At 34.9% G+C, this 21,186-nt stretch overlaps 1 protein-coding gene and 1 pseudogene across 1 annotated transcript; both read left to right on the top strand.

Moving 5' to 3' along the window:
• Window positions 1–8,252: 8,252 nt before the first annotated feature.
• LOC129298425 (cysteine-rich repeat secretory protein 38-like) lies at window positions 8,253–9,300 on the top strand. The gene has a single exon (XM_054936838.1). It carries the CDS (start codon window positions 8,293–8,295, stop codon window positions 9,025–9,027), a length of 735 nt encoding a protein of 244 aa, XP_054792813.1. The 5' UTR covers window positions 8,253–8,292; the 3' UTR covers window positions 9,028–9,300.
• A 7,488-nt stretch (window positions 9,301–16,788) lies between these two features.
• Window positions 16,789–20,969, top strand: LOC129298424 (cysteine-rich receptor-like protein kinase 44; annotated as a pseudogene).
• Window positions 20,970–21,186: the final 217 nt, after the last annotated feature.

The raw sequence follows: 21,186 nt of genomic DNA on the forward strand, positions 1-21,186 counted from the left end.
ATAACGCCAGCTAACACCAACGTTATGTCATTCATTTCCACTAATGATCATATATCCATTTTACATAAATGTTTAGCTCAATAACAAGCATTAGTCCTTTTACTAATTTCAATTCTCTATCTCAGTAGTATAAATAGGATATTTTACACTGTGTATGGGACGAACAAAGATTGAGAGAAATAAACTTCTAAATTTCTTTTCCTTTTATGGGTTTTGTACCATTTTTTTTTGTATCAGAGCAGGTTCCCAGAGATCCAGAGAGTAAGAAAATGAGGTGAGAGTTGAGGGATTATGTCGAAGAAGAGAGAGATTTAGATGAGAAGTCCCTAATGTCTTCGAAACTTATAATCTAGATGTCTTTTTCCAAAAATTGACATTACCAACATGCTTAAGAGATTTGAAAAAGTGGAACAAGAGGTTCCCCATCGCCATACGACACTGCACTCACCTTCAAGTACCAATGCTGGAGACCTACACACTGTCACTGCCAATCCACGTATCACACGCACTTGCTGAAGGTTGAAGACGTTGACATCATTAGCCACATCAACTTCTCTAACCAATCAACAACAGGTTAGCCCATTCAAAGATCACCACGTGTAAGACTGCCACATCATCTTGCCCCCTTAACTCTATTTTCTTAAATTGCAGTTTGAACCCTAACCTTTCACTATTTTCATTTTGACTCCTAAACTTTTTAAAATTCCATTTTGACCCCATATTTTTCTCAAAAATTATGATTTGACATCATAACTTTACATCAATTCCATTTTGACCCTATATTTTTTGAAAATTACACTTTGACCCTTATAGTTTCCAAAATTACATATCTGCCTTAAAATTCCTGAAATTTCTCTTTTTACCCTTGTACTCTCGTAAATTACATTTTTTCCCTTATATTTGCTTTCCTAAAGTCCTAACCTTATAGAAAAATTTCAAGATGCCCCCAAGATGCAGGAATGTGCACAAGGTTGAGTTGGAATAGATGAAACGTAGAATACAGGAGTTGGAAACTACTGTAGAAATACAATGAGCTTTATTAGAAACTAATAGAGAAAACCTAGAAGGAGATTTGAGAAGCAACAGTTCATCATCTATTGACAACCACTACCATCCTTGACAACAATCATTCCATCCTAATGACATCAAGGTTGACATTCCTAAATTTGAGGGAACACTTCAACCAGATGAGTTCATAGAGTAGCTTCAAACTTTAAATGTGTATTTGAATATAAGGAGATTTCAAATGCACAGAAAAGTCAAGATTGTTGCCTTAAAACTCAAGAAACATGCCTCTATGTGGTGGAAAAACATTGGGCTAAATCGCAAACGTAAAGGAAAGCACGAGATTGAGACCTAAGAAAAAATAAGACACCAGCTCACTAAGAAATTTTTACCAAACTATTACCACTAGGATAACTTTCTCCAGCTGCAAAATCTTCAATAGAGGTCCTTGTCTGTGGAAGAATATACTAAAAAGTTTGAGAAACTCATGATGAATGTGACATTCAAGAGAAGGATGAGCAGATAATAGCCTGACACCTTGCAAGCCTAAATGCTGACATCAATCGCCTAGTCCAACTTTAACAGTATTAGACCTTGGATGACATCATCCGTCTAGCCATTTATGTTAAAAAGCAGATGCCCAACAGATCATCTTTCTAGCCCTCTTCCTCTTGGGGCTATTCAGATGTCCACAAGACAAAGTTTCAGCAGTCTAGTCCCTTAAGCAAGCCATAATCTAGCATTATGTGCAAGCCACCATCAAATGCCATTAAGGAATCTAGCTTTAAAGCACCCAAATGCTTTCAATGCCAAGGATTTAGCCACATTATTGTGGATTGTCTTACCCTGAGGGTTGTCACCATTAGGAAAGGTCAAGTGTATAAAGCACCTAAAGAAGATAAAGAGGATATTGAGTCTTATAGAACTGATCCAGTATATGATAAAAGGGTTATGCCTGTAGATCAAGGTGAAGCATTAGTGATTAGACAAAGACTACATATAGTTGTAGTTAAGGAAAAAACTTAGTTACGACGCAACATTTTTCACACTCATTGCACGACTAAAGAAAAGTTTGTAATGTCATTATTAATATGGAAGTTATAAAAATGTATCGTTCGACTACATGATGGAGAAACTAAAGTTGCCAACGCATAACCATCCATATCCTTACAAGCTTTACTGGCTTAATAAGTGGAATAAGGTAAAAGTTTCTAAATAATGCCTTATTACTTTTTCTATTAGGAACATGTATTGTGATGAAGCTTTGTGTAATGTTGTTCTCATGGATGCATGCTACCTTCTTTTAGGGAGACCATGGCAATATGATTGACATGCTATGCATAACGGGCATGCAAACACCTATTCTTTCATAAAAGATGGCATCAAGTTCACATTAGTGCTTCTATTACCTAGTGAGATTAGCTAATTTTTTAGGGAATCTAAGCCATTGGTGTCGTTGATGACCAGGGGATAAGTGGAAGACTGGTTTTAAGACAAGAGATAGGTTGTATGAGTGGAATATGATGTCTTTTGAGTTGACAAATGCCCCCAGCACCTTTATGCGCTTGATGAATCATGTGTGAGACCCTTCATTAGCAAATTTGTTATTCTTTACTTTGGCAACATTCTTATTTACAACAAGAGTCTAGAAGAACACTTAGAGCACTAATGGCAAGTCTTGCAAGCCTTGCAAGAACAGAAGCTTTAGAGCACTAATGGCAAGTCTTGCAAGCCTTGCAAGAACAGAAGCTTTATGCCAATCTCAAGAAGTGCACCTTCCTCATTAATAAAGTTGTATTATTGGGTTGCATCATTACTGCAGAGGGTGTTCGAGTTGATCCAAGTAAAGTTTCAGCCATTGACATTTCCCTATCTTAACAGTGTAAATAGGATATTTTACACTATGTATGGGATGAACAAAGATTGAGGGAACTAAACTTCTAGAGTTCTTTTTCTTTTTTGGGTTATGTACCACTTAACCATTTAAATATTGCCCCCTTTGATAAATTTTTCTGAGTCTCACTAAACCTTGGTTTGTCACATTCTGATACTAGACCAAACCCCTATTAATGTCAACCCACTCTTGTTTTTGAATCACTTTTGTCGCATTTTGAACCATATTATTTAATAATATATGTAATATGAGCGTTGAATAAATAGTAATATATGTAATAACTATTTTATAGTTTCTCTTGAAAAAATTTGAGAGAAATTTGAAATTTTCTCTCAATAAATTTTGAGAGGGAGTTTCTCTCAAAAAGATCTAAGAAAAGATTTAAAAATTTTCTCATATTATTCCAAAAAAAATTAAATATTTTGAGAAATACTTTTCTCAAAAAATATTTTTCTTGACTTAATGTGAGGGAAAGTTCTCTTGAACTTTTTCAAGAGAACATTTCTCTTCATATTATCTGTGAAAACTCATTAAAGTTTTTTTGGATTGTATTGAGAAAAATTTTCTCTCGAAGAGTTCTTATTTTATTTTGTTACCTATTTTTTGTTTCTGTCAAACATTTTTTATGAATTTTATTGAGAGAAAATTTTCCGGCTATGAAATAGGTTTTTTCTCTTCTCATTTTTTTAAGAATTTCTTTTTATTTAGATGTTCGTAAAAAAATTTAAAGATTTTATTTATTAGAATAGCATTTCTCAAAAAAAAATTATGAGATAACTACTCCCTAATATTTTTTTGAATAAATTTTATGAGCAAATTACCATTTTCTTGTAAAGTAATATTTCTCAATATGTCTTTCGCTCTTCTATTGGAAAACACTGTTTGCCGCCGGACGTAAGTGGTCTTATTTGGCTTGAAGATTAAGTGTATGTTTGGTTTTCAATTTATCAAAAGTCAGTTTGATGAAAGTTCATTTGGTAAAAGTCAGTTTGGTAAAAGTCAGTTATTGCAATGAAATTTGTGTTTGGATAAATTTTTTCAAAAGTCAGTTTGGCAAACTGAAAGTTGTTTGGATTAATAAAATTTGTGCTTTTGAAATGTACTTTTTAATATGCAATGACCAAAAAGGACATTAATTTATGATAATTTATAATTTTTATTATACAAATCTAATATATTAAAAATATTTAAAAAATGTGAAATAAATTTAAAATGACATAAAATTTAAAATGTTAAATATTAAAAATAAAAAAATTATTTAATATTTCGCATGCATGAACTGGAAAAGAGACGAATAAAAATTATTTCAAAAGTCAGTTCATTCGCTTCTCTCCCTACCCAGCTGACTTCCACTGAACCCACAAGCTTCCTTCTCAACTCGTTGGTGTCGATGCTGGCCATCACAGACGTGCCCGAATTGGAGAACGACGACCTTCAACTCTCCTCATTGTTGTTTATGGTGATGTACGAGGAGGAGGACTGAAACTAAAAGCGAAGAATACGAGTCATCGATGAACCTCACTCCGCCCATTTTACTCGCCGGTTCCACCATCGTATCTTTCACGTCCTCCAACAGATTTAGCAACTCAACACTAGACCTATTGTGGCCTATCAATAACCACGCAAAAATGTCATCCTCAACGAAGACAATGCCGTCATCCGCCGACGAGACCTTGGCTACTGTGACGACGATATCAGTAATGACATAAACTTCCATAGTGGCATGCATCAAGGTATAGAAGCGAGCTTGAGAAGGAAGGAAGGAAGGAAGAGTTGGAGAAAAGATGGCCGGCCGACGGACTAGCGATGGACGAGCGACGGAGGAACGAGATGAGAGGAGCAGCAAAATGACAAAAGAAAATCAGCCTTGATTGCGCGAGAAGAAATAAAAAATATGAGGGTATCATGGTGAATTAAAATATTAGACATCAGTCCTGCCACAGATCACGTTTCAAAAGCTACATTGAGGAGCTTTTGATTTTTCTCGTTTCAGACTCATTTGGAAGTCATTTTGCAAAGCACATCCCATCTAAAAAAAATATCTCAAACAACATTCCACATTTCAAAAGCTAAAAATCACATTTGAAATGTAAAAGTAGTCATACCCAAACGCACCCAAGTTACACGTGACGAGTATAGAGTATTCATGACGTCCTTTTCAATATATTTTGGGTCAAAGAAAAGAACTGTACGTAGTTGCAAGGTTGGAAAAAGTTGGAAGTTTCACGCGTTTTAGAACTATGATCTAATGCATTGCCAACAGGTAGATTGCGCTCATGAAGTTTGATATTATTCGTTCCCCGCCTCACTTTTCTGCTAGAGCCAACCTCGGGTGGATGAAAAATAGAAACTTTAGTGCATTTTAATCAATTTAATTTTATTTTCTAAAATGGATTCCAATTTATTTTACTTAACTTAAACGAAAAATAAAAACTCTATTGCCTAATTTTTATTTTGACTGAGTGTCCATTAACAACTGTCAATGACCTTAATTCAATAATAATAAATTTTATAATAATTAATTTTTTATTTGAAATTTTAACATGATTCTTCCTTTAAATTTCTCTCAACCCTTTCTCATTAACAAAAGGTGCGCACACACACACACTTTTTTTATTAAAAAATATAAAACATTTTTAATTGAATTTTACTCCTTAATGAAGTAGTTACTTGTCTTCAAACTAAAATTATCTTTTCATATTTACCCTTATATAATATGGTGTTTTATTCTTAAATAAATATAAATTTATTATTCAATAAGAATATTTTTTTTAAAAAAAATGGTTACACCTTAAAAAAAATGACGCGCACAAATACTGTAGTGTTACTGAAACATTAAGTAGTGACAGATCGAGAGGTAATATTTTAGAAGTCCCTAATAATTTCCCCTCCTATAAATAACTCAACTTTAAATCATCCCTATGACAAAGTGTATTGATTGTCAAGAATAGATAAATTTTCCATGAACCACAGGAGTTGCGAATTCACCAAAAGCTTCATCTTTCTTAGAAGCTACCAAATCTTATCCAAGTAATATGGTTTGATATGTTTCTTCGTAAACAAAATTATTTAAGAGAAATTTTACATGTAGACTACATTAAGTACATTAATTTTAGCAGCTCTCAGAGCGTGCATGCTTGGCTTTCTCAGGATGCCCAATTAAAGGATAATCAGAATTCCATTAATTAGAAACTTGAAGACTAATTTATGACATTGCTGATTAATTATTAGTTATTAATAATAGATAAATTTTTGATGTTGTATCACAGGAGTTGCTGATTCACCAAAAGCGTCATCTTCCTTAGAAGGTACAATTTCCCAAAGTGGTATTGTTCGATACGTTTTTTTCACATACAATTGTAAAACTAAACTTTTGTATTTTTCTTTTCAGGAAATAGCAACAGAAACATATCAAGAATTGTTGTTATTGTGGCTTTGCTGATTGGTGCCTTTATTATGATACTTTAGTACGTAATATTATTTGGTTTCTAACAACAAAAGAAAAAAAGAAAAGAAAATAAGATCTACTGCGGCAAGGCTCATTAATATCTTCTCAATAAAAGTGTTGATGACTTAATTCTGATTTGACAATTAGGGTCCTTAGATTAATTGTGATTGTACTTTTAATTACTTCTTTCAATTTATTTATATATGTTGGATTCAAATAAGAACACATATTTCAGACATAGTTTTATAAGATCATTTTTAACGGACAGGAAAATATTGCGTATTGAGAATTATGTAACGCATTGCCAGCAGGTTGCATTGCGCTCGTGAAGTCTTGTACTTATCCTTTTCCCCACCTCACTTTCGTGCTAGAGCTAACCTCAAGTGGCAACGAAAAATCATAACTTCGTAATAATTTCTTACTTATCAACACTTCATAATAATTAAGAATTTTTTTAACAATTTATGTTATGCAAACAAAAGATTGTGCAGACAATATCCCAATAAAAAAGCTTAAATGTAAAAGCTTGTGAGCGAGGATTACACGAAGTGCACACTTGTTGTGCAACAAAATCCTCAATTTTATTTTTTAATTTCAATCACACTTAATAAAGATTCTAACAATCTTTTTCTTGGGTAGGAATCCATAAACTCTCCATAGGAGTGTTCAAAGGACAAGATCTCCGTCTGAAAAAATGAATGAGATTGAATTTTTGCTTTGTCCCATCCTGCTCCAAAAGTTGTCTCATTTCATTTGGGATTGAGATATGATCAGAATGGGACCAAGATGCCTAAATAAAATAGATAAAATGTGAAAGAGAGGCCTAAATAAAAACATTGATTAAATTATATAACTCGTTAAATCTTAAACCAAAATGTCACAAAAACATAAATTCAATTATTGAGTTAAAATCAAATACACTACAATTAAAAATAACATCTAGACTGTAGTTACAATAAGAACAAGATAATTGAGTTACGCAACTTAAATAAACTAGCCTAGAACAATATCAAGTCATCAATTCTTCCTTTTAAGTTGAGATATTTGAAGCTATCACATATTAATAAAAATACATACACCAAATAAATAAACTATTACACATTAATAAAAAATAATATTTATATTATATTTGGGACAGGATGGGACATGGGACCACCTTCAAGACATCCCGTCCCGTCTCAAATCATTTTTTGTCCTGTTTCACAAAGTCCCATCCTTTTTTTATCAAGTTGGGATAGATCCATTATGATATGATCGGAATGGAGTGATTGGAACTGGATAAGCTTAAATACCCTAGCTCTCCACATCAAAGACATCACATAGCTTAAAAACAAGTGAGAAAAAAATAAATAAAGGGAATGGAGGATATCACATCTTAATTCAAAATTTTAAAGATTAATTTTATGAGTTTTTTCATTTTATAATATATTAGTTATTAAGTCTAACATTATGCGGCATATTAACTTATGTTCATTCACACTTATACGTCCTAATACTTGTTAGTGAAAACATATATCCATATGTCGTCCTTGTCAATAAAATAAATATAAATATCTAAACATTTTTATCATGCTTCGCAACGAAATCACCATCCAGAATTCTAGAGGATATCCAGAGAAAATTGTGATTTCCACAACTCAAGTGCATAATGTATTATGCGTTCTGCATCAGGAATGACGTCAAAGGCTCCAATACCACGCAGGCGTAGTGAGCATTCGGATTTCTACATCTTGACGAACAGCAGTGCGATGCTACGACAAATCAACGAAACTAAATGTGCAAGGTAGAGTTATTGGGTTATGATTAATGAGTTGACCGGCTGACCATATGCAAGACTCGTACTGTTAACATGTGGACTATAAATACGTTGAGAAATCTGTTGGACCCCAAATTCCACACTAAGCTTAATCCTTCTTTAATTTCATCTCTCTCACTTCACTTCAATATGATGACAACGACGTCGTCTATCATTTCTTTGGCTCTTCTTTCATTCCTTTCTCATATTCTCATTCTCAACGCGGAGATTCACAAATGTTTCATTGACAATGGTTACTTCTCAAATACAGCTATCTACCGAACGAACCTCAATTTCCTTCTTTCTAATCTCACTTCAGACACAGATATCGATTATGGCTTCTACAGTGCCTTTTATGGCGAATACCCCAACAGAGTTTATGCCCTAGGGCATTGCAGAGGAGATGTGAATCCAGATTCATGCCGTACTTGCCTCAACAATGCCGCGAAGATTCTCCCAAACCTATGTCCAAATCAGAAGAAGGCAGTTTTATACGATGAACTTTGCATTTTACGATACTCGAGTCGTTCAATGCTTGGGATATACGAGAACCCTGACTTTTCCTTCTGCATGGCGAATCCAAATAATGAAACTGATGCTGACGTGTACAATGGTTCGCTTGATGATCTTTTGGTAAGTCTAAGAAGCAATGCTGTAGCTGGTGACTCTGAACGTAAGTATGCAGCAGGGAACATGAGAACTGGATCTGGAACTATCTATGGTCTTGTTCAGTGCACGCCAGATTTGTCCAGGCTAGATTGCAAAGACTGCTTGTCCAAGGCTGTGTCGGAAATCCCAAATTGTTCGGGGAACAAGGCTGGTGGTAGGATTATCAAACTCAGCTGCTTTCTTAGATATGAACATTACGCCTTCTTTGATAGTTAGTAAGCTTCGATCGAAATATATTATGAATTTAAAGGCTTTCAGAGTTGTGTATTTCTCTTATTAACGTTATGTGTGACGTGTGAAATGTCCGTGTTTAAGTCGTGTACTTGGAATTATGAGCTTCTCATAGAGAGAAGTGTACTCAGAATTATGTATGGGATATCAAATATGATATTGAGAATAAGAAACGAAGAACAGAGAATTATGATTGTTCTAAGTTTAAGGTTGTACCGTTGTTTAAGGAGTTGCTAGAAAAGCAGAATCTTGAGACAACTGAAGGAGTAGTTCCTTAATTAGAAGGTACAAATTAATTCCAGCCTAATTAGTACGCACGTATAACATGGTTTGATACTTTTTTAACATATAATAATTGTAAAATTAAACATCAACGATTTTGTTTTGTCTTTGCAAGAAATAGCAACAGAACATCAAGAATTGTCGTTGTCATTATTGGGTCTTTGCTGATTGGGCCTTTTATTACTCTTTAATGAAAATTTTTTGTATGATCCCGGTCCACCATGTCATCTATGCTTTGACCAATTAAAACATTTCATATTTGATGACTTTAAATAGAAATAGATGTTAAGCTCTAGAATTTCATGCCATTTGGGTACATTCTCCTTTGATTTTAATATATCTTAACACAATTGTATATATTTTAAATACTCAAGTTAAGAAATTGTGCATACTCCTTTTAATCCTATTTATAAGGCAAAGAGAAAAAAAATTTTTTAGTCCTATTTATAAGTCATCTTATTAAATTTTCAACACTAATTTTCCTTCTATCCTCTTTTGAATATTAGAAAGAAAAAAATATATTGTCAAATTATGTGTATTTAATAGGAGAAAATTTGAGAACTTATTAAATTTTAAGACATAATTAATGAGTTTTAAAGTTTTTCTTGGTTCTAGTGAAATATGTTAGAAGTAACTTATAAATAGGATCAAAAGAGTATTGTTTTGGAAATTCAAACTATGGCTCTATTTTGGTATTTTTCAAGTTAATTTATTGATATTTTAATTTAAGATTTAAGTGGAAAGATAACACTTTTGGAAGGTTTTTAGATGAAGAAATTAAGTGAAAAGATGATTAGTCACACTAATTGAGAGAAGTGTACAAAATAGAGCAAAATCATGATTAAAGTTCCGTTAACAACAAAACATTGCATTTTTGTAGTTGAAAATGTTAGGGCTTAGCTTGATGTATATATGTTGTTGGCTTGACTTAGAATGCATTTCTTAGACTTTAAGATATATTGGAAGCTTGATTATATTAGAGTTTGGATATTATGAAAGAGTTGAGATCAACATATTGAAGCTTTGGAGATATTTAAAGTTTATTTTCTTTAATTTTTTTCTTCCACTTCCCTTTCTTCTTTTATGATCTGATAAGAATCTTAATATTTTGTGTATTTATGATTTGTAAATGATTATGAACAGCCGAATACCTTGTTCCGGTGCGAGGCCTACCAGAATGTGATCATCAAACATAGCCCACTGTGGACAAAACGCTTCAATTTTTCAAAGCCCAGCGCTCTGGCTCAGTCATGTCACCGAAAGTTACAACCCACGTCCTTTCTACATAGAAGTCTCGCCCTTCACTCCCTTGAACTTCACGATGTGGTACTTCATGCTCCAGCGACTTGCCTTGCTCTTGCTTGTATTATTTATCTCTGATATTTTTTGATTTATTATCTTTTTTATACAATTTGTTGATTTATTTTAACTTATGTTTTAAAAACTATTTTTTTATATTTGCTCTTCCTATGATTTATTTGTCTTTTTAATTTAATTTAAATATGCTTTCAAAAATTGCTTATTACTTATTGATTTTAACTATTATATTTCTATAATTTTTCATATTAAAATTTAAATAATTAAATATAACTAGCTCTTGATTTATCACAATTCATTTAACAAACGTGAACCAATAAATCAACCTCTCTTTAAAAGCTTAAAAAATAAAAAGAATAGACTATTGGATACGCGTTTTTCGACAATAATAATAATAATAATAAGCGTTTCCATTTGTCCTATATTTTCGCTGACCCATTGACTCCACATGCAGAAGATTACTATTGAAGTACTAAATACTAATTGACTTTGCAACGTCACTTACCAATAACAGCCCAAAATTAAATCTTAATCTCATTTGTCTCAAATTCACGATTCATTGCAATGATTTTAACGTCTATCACATCTCTTGCTCTGCTTTCATTCCTTTCTCATCTTCTCAGTCTCAATGGCCAGATTCAGAAATGTTTCATTGACAATGGTTACTTCTCAAGCCAAAGTCCCTACCACACTGTCACGTACTCAAAGTGAAAAGAGTAACTCACATATTATTATATTCAAGCAACAGCAAAAACAGAGCATAAACATCATAAAAGCATTATAGGAAAAGAGACTCAGAGAAAGAAAGTTCAAAGGGGAAAGAGACAACAGAGATAAAGTTCATACAAAACAAATCCACACCGCCTCACACCCCGTGGGCCTTTTTACATAACAACCCTCTCATACACGAAGCACTCCAGCCTCTTGTAACTTTCACGTGACCTTTCTCGCACGATTGCTTCTGTGTAGCACAGTAGGACCCTTGCCATGCACATCACTCTTGCCATGCATATTGAAGCCCACATTCTCGCTCCCATGCTGACTGTTCTATTGAGTAGGTTGCTGAGGTAGCTGTAGTTGTTGTTCCATCGTGTCAATACCCTTATCTGCGAGACTGACCTTGTCCCCAACATTAAAGGTAGGGTAGTCAACTGCTAACTGAGACACATCTTCCTAAGAAACATTATCGGCCCCTTCCCAATGAATGAGAACCTGGGTAACCCAGCTAGATCCATGTTGAACGCATTGTTGATCAAGAACCTCAAGAGGATGAACCACTGGTCCTTCTTAAGCCATCAGTAATGGTAACAATATATAAGTCTCGTCAGCTGTACCATGAAACTGTTTAAGTTGAGAGATATGAAACATTGAGTAGATACAGGCTTGGGCAAGTAAGTCCAAACGATAGGCAACTTTGCTTACATATTGAAGAACGCAAAAAAGGCAGAAGAACTTGAACCTTAGTTTTTGATAGTGTTAAAGCTGGACAGAAGACTGTTGATATGGTTGCAACTTGACCAAAACAAGGTCGCCCTCATTAAATTCATTTGGACGACGGCGACGATCAACATAGTACTTCATTCAGGCCTGATCGTAAAAGCTATTGTTTGAGTTGAGTGAGCACGCGATCATACTCTTAGAGTTGCATATGAATATCAATATCTGTATCAGTTAATGAATAGCCTTTAATCAACAGGGGAAAATCGTGACTGTAAACCACTTAGAATGGTGTCATGCCCGTTGATGAGTAAAAAGAAGTGTTGTAACTATACTCAGCCCAAGGTAGATAATCAAGTCAGCAGCGTAGTTATGCATGAACAACACCACAAATACCTCTCAACATAACGATTAAGAGCCTCTGATTGTCCATTCATCTCTGGATAATAACAAGAACTCATATGAAGTTGGATGCCCTACAATGAACATAAAGAATGCCAAAAAGTACTGGTGAAGACTTTGTCTCTGTCAAAAACTATAGATTGAGGCATGCTGTGAAGCCTAACCATATTATGAAGGAAAGCTTCTACTATAATATGACTAGTATAATTTGCTCAGAGAGGAACCAAGTGAGCGTACTTGGCTAGTCTGTCAATAATTACCATAATGATCGAGTAATGGCAAATAAGAGGCAATGTAATGATAAAATCCATCACAATTGAATCCCAAATTTGATCCAGGATTAGAAGTAGACATAAAAGTCTAGTAGGAGAAGTTTGGGCTACCATAGCACGCTTACACGTCAAGCATTCTCTAATAAATGACCAAATATCACGCCTCATGTTAGGCTAATAAAGATTGGTAGCTACAAGTTGAAAGGTTTTCAATGATCTAACATGGCCCCCAACCATAGAATAATGGAATTTGTAAAAGAATCTTGGAAAGCAAATCTTTATTTTCATGTGGTACTACACCCTGTCCTGATAATACAGAACACCATCTTGTACTCTGTATTTTGCCCCCAAAACAGGGTCATCCTTGACTTGGGCACAAATACGTTGCAAGCATGTAGATTGTCGTATAACCTCAATGATATCTTCAAATAATGTTGACTGTATCTAACACAATGCCATATGAGTTGTTCGAGATAATGCATTTATAGTCAAATTCATTCTGCCTGGCTTATATTCAATTGAGAACTAATACCCCAATAGCTTAGGGAGGTAGAGTTCCTGTTTCAAAGTTTATAAGACTTACTTGTCTAGATGCTTGAGGCTTTCTTGATTCGTCCAGACGATGAAAGTATGCCCAAAAAGATAATGCCTAAACTTTGACATTGCTTGTGTAATAGAAAAAAGTTCTCGTACATAGGCAGATTGTCCCTGCATTTTAAGAGATAATTGCTTGGAAAAGAATGTAATAGGATGGCCATTTTGACTGAGACTGCCTTAATCACACAATCTGCTACATTAGTTTCCACTATAAATCATGCAATGCCAATACAGGGGTAGAAGTGAGAGCTTGTTTTAACACAGCAAAAGTTCTATCTGCGTCATTTGACCAGATGAATCTATCTTTTTGTAAAAGGTGTGTTAAAGGACTTGGAATTTGGGCATAGTTATGAATGAAGCGACGGTAATATCTTGTCAAACCGAGGAACCCTCTTAACTATGACACATTATGAGGAACTAGCCATTTTTGCACGGCTTGAATCTTAGCATGATCTATTGACACACTAGAAGCTGAAACAACATGACCAAGGTAGTCAACATGTGTGCATCTGAAAGAGCATTTAGAGCATTTGGCAAATAGTTGATATGCAAACATCCGTTCAAGGACCTAATCCATATGCTCTAAATGTTGTGCCCAAGATTTACTGTAAATAAGTATATCATTAAAGAAAATTAGAATGAATTTATGTAGAAATGGCTTGAAAATAGAATTCATAAGAGCTTGAAAGGTCGCTAGTGCATTTGTCAAACTAAAAGGCATAACTAGCTACTCGTACAGCCCTTGATGTGTTCTAAAAGTAGTCTTTTCTCAATCTGTAGGATGCATTCAAACCTAGTGATATCTTGCTCTGAGGTCTAATTTAGAAAAGTAGACTGAACCCCTTAATTCATCAAGGAATTCATCAACAATAGGCATCGGGAAAGAGTCTTTCACAATCACTTCATTCAAAGCCCGATAATCAACATACATTTACTAAAACCCATCTTTCTTTTTAACAACTATTACGGGAGTAGAAAAAAGGCTATTACTAGGTTGAATAAACCCATCATTAAACAACTTTTCTACCATTCTTTCAATCTTAGATTTCTGGCTGTAGGGGTATTAATAAGGCTGTACCTTAACTGGCCCGGTACTAGGTTAAAGTATAATTTTATGATCACAATCTCTTAATAAAGGTAGAGCATGAGGCACGTCGAACACCACCTGATATTTTGCTAAGATGGCCTTTAAGTCTGATGAAACCACCTTTTCCTTCTTGGGCTCATCAACTAATATTACTTGAAGGAAATACGAGTCAAATAGAGCCCCAGTGTCTTGAAGTCTATAAAATTGATGAAATTAGGCTAGAATGCACAAAGGTTGTTGGACCCCTTTTAACGTGATGAAATCATTATTGAGGAAAAAATTTATGGTAGCCCGACTGTAGTTTGCAACATGAGGGCCTAGAGTGGCTAACCACCTTGAGCGCAATACAATATCTAAATCTACTATCTCTAACACATAAGTAAATACTACTAATGTGTGTTCCTCAATTTAGATCAATAACTCTTTCACCAAGCCCAAACCATTCATGATCTACCTATTCCCAACTAACACCCTCATGGGTCGGGCAGGTTCCACCAAAAGTTTCAAATGCTCTACCAAATGTGGGTGAACATAGCTATCTGAGTTACCACCGCCTAATAACACTTGGACCTTAGGACCTTTAACAAGTCTTGAAAAATGTATCGTGGTGTTTCTGACTATTCCATTATATGCTTGTAAAGAGATATGGTGAAAAGTAGTATTCTTGATCGGAATAGCAACCTCCTCTGTAGCTGTGTCACTCAGCGAAAAACACTCATCATCCTCCCCCTCATTCTGAATCCACATGAATTGCCTATTGGCACATTTGTGACTAAGGGAGAAATTTTCATCACAATTGTAATATAAGTCCTTTTCCTTTCGTATTTACATCTCAGCACGCGTAATCCGTTTGATTGTGGCTAGGGGTTTAGTTGTTCGGGTAGGTAATAATGGTGCAGATGTTGATTTTACTGGTATGTATGAATTGGCTGTCATCGTGGGCACACTAGAGATGGGTTTTATAGCCAATAGAGTTGTATTATATAAGTTCAGTCTGATCTTAGACATCCTTGAACCAGTAGTGTACTTCTCATTAAAGAGCTGTATAAGGTTAACAGCCTCGAGAAGATTCTTAGGTGATTGTGCCAAGACTTCGCGTCATAACTCTGGTTTGGATCCCTTAATGAAATAGTCTAGGATTGCATCATTCGATACCCCCTCAGTCTGATTTACTAGGGCTATAAATTGTTAATGATTTGTATCAAGAGATTCCTATTGCATTAACTTAAACAATTGAGCTATGGGATGTTCAAATTGAGTTGGGCCAAAATGTGCCTCCACTACTCTAGCTAGACTCTCCCATATGGAAATGAGATTTGACTTTAGCATCATCTACATCTAGGGAGTCGCAGCACCTTCCATATGTATCGATGCCATAACAACTTACTATGAAGGAGTCAACTGGTAGAATGCAAAATATTGCTCTGCACAGAAAATCCAGCCATAGGAGTTAGTTCCATCAAATCTTGGAAAATTAATTTTTACCTAACATTGGGTAAATCCTCCTCTGCTGTTCAAAGAAGAACCTCCTCTATCAGGAATCAGGGATTGATTCTCACTATGTCCCATATCTTCAATCTCTTGTGCCAAAGCATCCAAATGCAACTCTAACTTCTCCATATTCAGTTTTAAAGCACTGACCAGAGAGTCAATAGCTACTTTTAACTTATCCATGCAAGGATTTGGAGCCTTGAGCATATCTCTAAATGCTTTTTCCAGTTAATCCATGCGAGTACCATTGGCTTCTCCTACCTTTTCAACATATTCTTGGAGGTTTTGTAAACCAATTTGTAGATGCTCAACATTTCTTGATAACTCATATAAACGTGTATTCTTAGCCATTCCCAATATTCTCTTAACGAAAGCAACTTCTGTCACATACTCAAAGTGAAAGGAGCAACTGACGTATTATTATATTCAAGCAATAGCAAAAACAGAGCATAAACATCACAGAAGCATTACAGGAAAAGAGACTCAAAGAAAGAAAGTTTAGAGGGGAGAGAGACAGCAGAGAGAAAGTTCATACAAAACAAATCCACACCCTCTAAAGGAGAGGGTTCCTTCCTCACACCTCGTGGGCCCTTTTACATAATAACCCTCTTATGCACTAAGCATCTCCAGCTTCTTGTAACTTCCATGTGACCTTTCTCGCACGATTGCTTCTGCATAGCACAGTGGGACCCTTGCCATGCACATTACTCTTGCCATGCATATTGAAGCCCACATTCTCACTCCCATGCTGACTGTTCTGCTGAGTAAGTTACTGAGGTAGTTGTAGCTGTTGCTCCATCGTGTCACACCCTAACCTCAATGCCCTTCTTTCCAATCTCACTTTTGACCCTAACCTTGACTATGGCTTCTACAATTCCTCCTATGGCCAAAACCCTGATAGAGTTTATGTATTTGGTCTCCGTAGAGGAGACATTGGCCCAAATTCTTGCTGTATCTGCCTCAGTAAATCCATAATCCTTCTCTGAAAGTTGTGTCCAAATCAGAAGGAGGCAGTTTTATATGATGAACTTTACATTTTATGATACTCAAGTTGTTCAATGTTTGGGATATATCAGAAAGACCTTGACTTTTCCATCTGTGTGTTGAACCCTAATAATGAAACAAACATAGACATGTACGATGATGCGTTTGATCATCTATTCCCAAGTCTAACGAGTAAAGATGAGGCTAGTGACTCTCGTCGTAAGATGGCTCTAGGAAATGCCAGAACTCAGCTTGACACTATTTATGGTCTTGTTTGGTGCATACCTGACTTGTCTAAGCAAGATTATAAAAGCTGTTTGGAGAAAGCTGTGTCGAGAATCCCAGATTGTTTGAAGAACAAGACAAGTGGTAGGGTTATCTAACTCAACTGCTATGTTAGATCTGAGCATTACTGCTTCTATGATACTGCCTATGTTCATGATCAAATGCAGTTACCTCTACCTCTTCCCCCTGCTCCATTCACCAATCCAACTTCTTTACAAGGTACTCTTAAATCTTAATTGAAGTTAGTTAATCGATTATGGGCTTAAAGTTTGTCTAATATCATTGGAACTTTTGATTCAGATTCACCAAAAGGTTCATCTTCCTTGGAAGGTACCTCTTGTCACATTAGAAAAAGTCTAATATACATGTTTGTTCTTAGTGAATTACATCTACTAACAATTTCTTCAAAGAAAATACTTAAAGAGAAAATTTAGTAGTAGGCTATATTAAGTCCAATTACAAAACTATAAGTTTATGCAACTTTGGTTTGGTGATTGTTTGTTTGTATCTAGTTAGGTAATTGTCACTCGATCAACGTTTTGAGAATGTTGAGATTTTGCAGGATGTAGCAACAAACCAAGGACTGTCATTATTGTGGCGCCCATATGATTCTTCACATCTTGGTCTTCATCTATTTTGCAATGGGGAAATGGAAGAAAACCTTTAGAAGTAAGTGAAAATAATATATATATATATATATATATATATTTTACCACGACTATATGCTGTTATTTGAAAGCCAAGTTGGTCCATGATGAATGACAATGATGATGATAAACTCCTAGTAGTGGAGGGGAACAAATCTTTGAAATTACTTTCGTACTTATTTTGAAAGCATTTTTTTACCTTTTGTAAACAGAGGATGATGATGAAATTAAGCAAATTGAGTCATTGCAATATGACTTTAACACCATCAAACTTGCTACAAATGACTTTTCTCTTTCAAATAAGCTCGGACAAGGAGGATTTAGGGTGGTATACAAAGTAAGATAACACTCTATCCTTGAGATAAATATTTCAAAATGAGATATATTGCTATCCAACTAATAATAAATTACATGTTCCATCTCCAACAAATGTAGGGTAGGCTTCCTAATGGGCAAGAAGTTGCGATCAAAAGGTTGTCCATGGATTCTAGACAGGGAGATTTAGAATTTAAGAATGAAGTGTTATTGGTGGACAAAATGCAACACTGTAATTTAGTGAGATTAGTGGGTTTTTGTTTAGAAAGAAAAGAGAGACTACTCATCTATGAATTTCTTCCCAATTAAAGCCTTGAGCACTTATTATTTGGTGAGTTGTAGGGGCTTTAGCTTAATTTGATTGTCTCCCTATCACTTTGTTTCTATTGAATGAAAGTTTGAACCCTATTTGAAACATTATATTGCAGATACAAATCGTCATGGCCATTTGAATTGGGAAATTCGATACAAAATTATAACAGGCATTGCTCGTGGCCTTCTTTATCTTCATGAGGATTTAAGATTGCGTATTATTCATCATGATTTCAAAGCAAGCAATATTCTTTTAGATGAAGAATTGAATCCTAAAATATTAGATTTTTGTATGGCAAGACTATTTGCTTTTGATTAAACGCATAGCAATTCTAATGGAGTAGTTGGAACTTGGTAAGCATCCTTTATCTTAACTATTGATAATTACATGACTTGGTAACATTTATGTCTATCTAAGTATACTAATAATAACTTATAAAGGATATATAGCCCCAAAATATGTTTGGTGTGGACAAATCTCAATAAAATCATATGTCTTCAGTTATGGTATGTTGGTTCTAGAGATGGTGAGTGGGAAAAAGAACAATTCCATCTTTTATGGAGAAGATATACTGGTTCTGCTAAGCTTTGTAAGTTCATTCCGCCTTTATATAAAAGTATCAAGTCATCTCTTCAAGATATTCTTTATACTATAACTAGCCAGCATGCAATTACAGGAGTAACTTGGGACTAACATCTTCTACTGTACCTTGGATATGGAACATCGTGCAGGCATGGAAAAACTGGAGAGAAGGGACAGCCTCAAATATAGTAGATCCTGTATTGGACAATGGTTCGAGGAATGAAATAATTAGATGCATCCACACAGGTTTACTATGCGTTCAAGAAAGCGTAACTGAGAGGCCAACCATGGCTTCAGTTTTACTTACGCTGAATAGCAGCTATTCTTTCCATCTTCCTTTACCTTCACGACCTCCATTTTTAACGAACAATAGCTGTTCATATGATATGCATTTGAGGGATTACAGTTCGGAGGCTACAAGATCAAGTGAAGGAAGAGGTAACTCTGTTGAAGGGTCAAAAAATGAGGTCTCAATTACTGAACTATATCCTCTCTAGATTTTGGTCTTGGAAGTGTCAATCAAAAGCATTAATATTAATTTAGAGATTAGTCAATGAAGTAGAAAAGATCAGGGTTGAAGTTTCGCCAAGCCCTTCCACTCACCCCAGTACTCAAGCGCCATCCTTTGGTAGCAAGAGACCAATGTGATTTTTGTGATAGTTCAGTGTTTTGCTATTGTTCTTTTGGGGCAACTTCTTGGTTTGGGTTTGCACCGAGTATTTATATAAATAATTTCACAAATGTGAGTATTACTAATTGGATCCAGTTCTGATTAGATTGAAGATTGACCAATTGCGAAAAAGGTGCACAAGACTGCAGATTTGTCTTTACAGTCCATATGTTATCTGGTATTGTATGAACTATTTGCTCTTTAATCAGTAGAATTTTACATCAGAAAATGAACTGCGAAAAATTTGACAGTTACTGGAATAGTTTTTCTAAAAAAAAAAAAATATGAAAATTGGTGATAGCTGATGGAAAATGAAAGTTATTATTATTCATGAATATCTTGTCTCGGAGATTAAGTTGATGTCTATATCTTCTATACACACACATGTATATATATTAGGCTACAAAGCGTATGTGGATGGTGAGGATTTTCTGAATGCTGCAATAAAATAATGTTGATCAGCAGGAAGTTACTAATGTCCTTTGAATAATGATTAATCTGCGATAGGGAACAATGATAATTAAAAAAAAAAAAACTGAAAAATAGATCATAACAAAAAATTATACATATATATATAAAATACTTGAGAGCAAATGACTGATTTGTCCCGAAGGTTAGGTACATGGGAAAACATAATTGAATAGGTGATATTGGCAGGGCTGTTGTCCCTTGCCTTGGGGACAATTTTTTGATAAGTAAAAGGCAATTGTCAATGTCATCAAGCAAACAGAACAAAACTGTCAGCTAAGTGGATTTGGGGAAAGGCTTTTGGGACGTATATGACTATTAAGCTTAGATTGTCATCAATTCATTTACTTCTGTCATTTATGCATGCAATGCAACAAGCCAATCTTCCAGACCATCATTGATTCTTGAGATCGTCAGTGGGAAAAAGAACAACACCATCTTTCATGGAAGATATTTACTGTGTCCACGAAATCTTATAAGTTCCTATCTTCTTTATATATAAATATATAGCTTCTTGGGCCACTATGTGTTGCGGAAAATGTGGCTGATAGACCAACTATGGCAGTTTCACTTACTGTTGAATGAAAAATATTCTTTCCCTCTCCCTGAAGCTTCACGACCTCCATTTTTAATGAACAACAGCAGTTCATCTGATATGCATTTGAGGGATTGCAGTTCTGATGCCAAAGGATCTGAAGAAAGAGGTAACTCTGTTCAAGGATCAGAAAATGAGGCCTCATTGTTACTGAGCTATATCCTCGCTGGCTTTTGGTCTTGAAGGTGTTAATCAAAAGCATTGACTTAATTTGGAGACTGCAATTCACCTCAGTACTCAAGAATCAACATTTGGCAGTACTAGACCAATGAGGTTCTTGTTATAGTTCAATGGAGGAAACAGAGCATCTATTTTTCAAATAAATAATTTCACTAACAAAAGTACTACTATTTGGATCCAATTTTGGTTAGGTAGGAGATTGAGCAATGGCCAAAGTGGC

This window comes from Prosopis cineraria, unplaced genomic scaffold (genome assembly GCF_029017545.1).
Source record: "Prosopis cineraria cultivar Desert tree isolate PC_DT_omini unplaced genomic scaffold, ASM2901754v1 PC805, whole genome shotgun sequence".
Classification (NCBI taxonomy): Eukaryota; Viridiplantae; Streptophyta; class Magnoliopsida; order Fabales; family Fabaceae; genus Prosopis; species Prosopis cineraria.

Coding starts and splice junctions, on each gene's coding strand:
- LOC129298425 (XM_054936838.1), top strand. CDS start 8,293: ATGATGACAACGACGTCGTCTATCATTTCTTTGGCTCTTCTTTCATTC.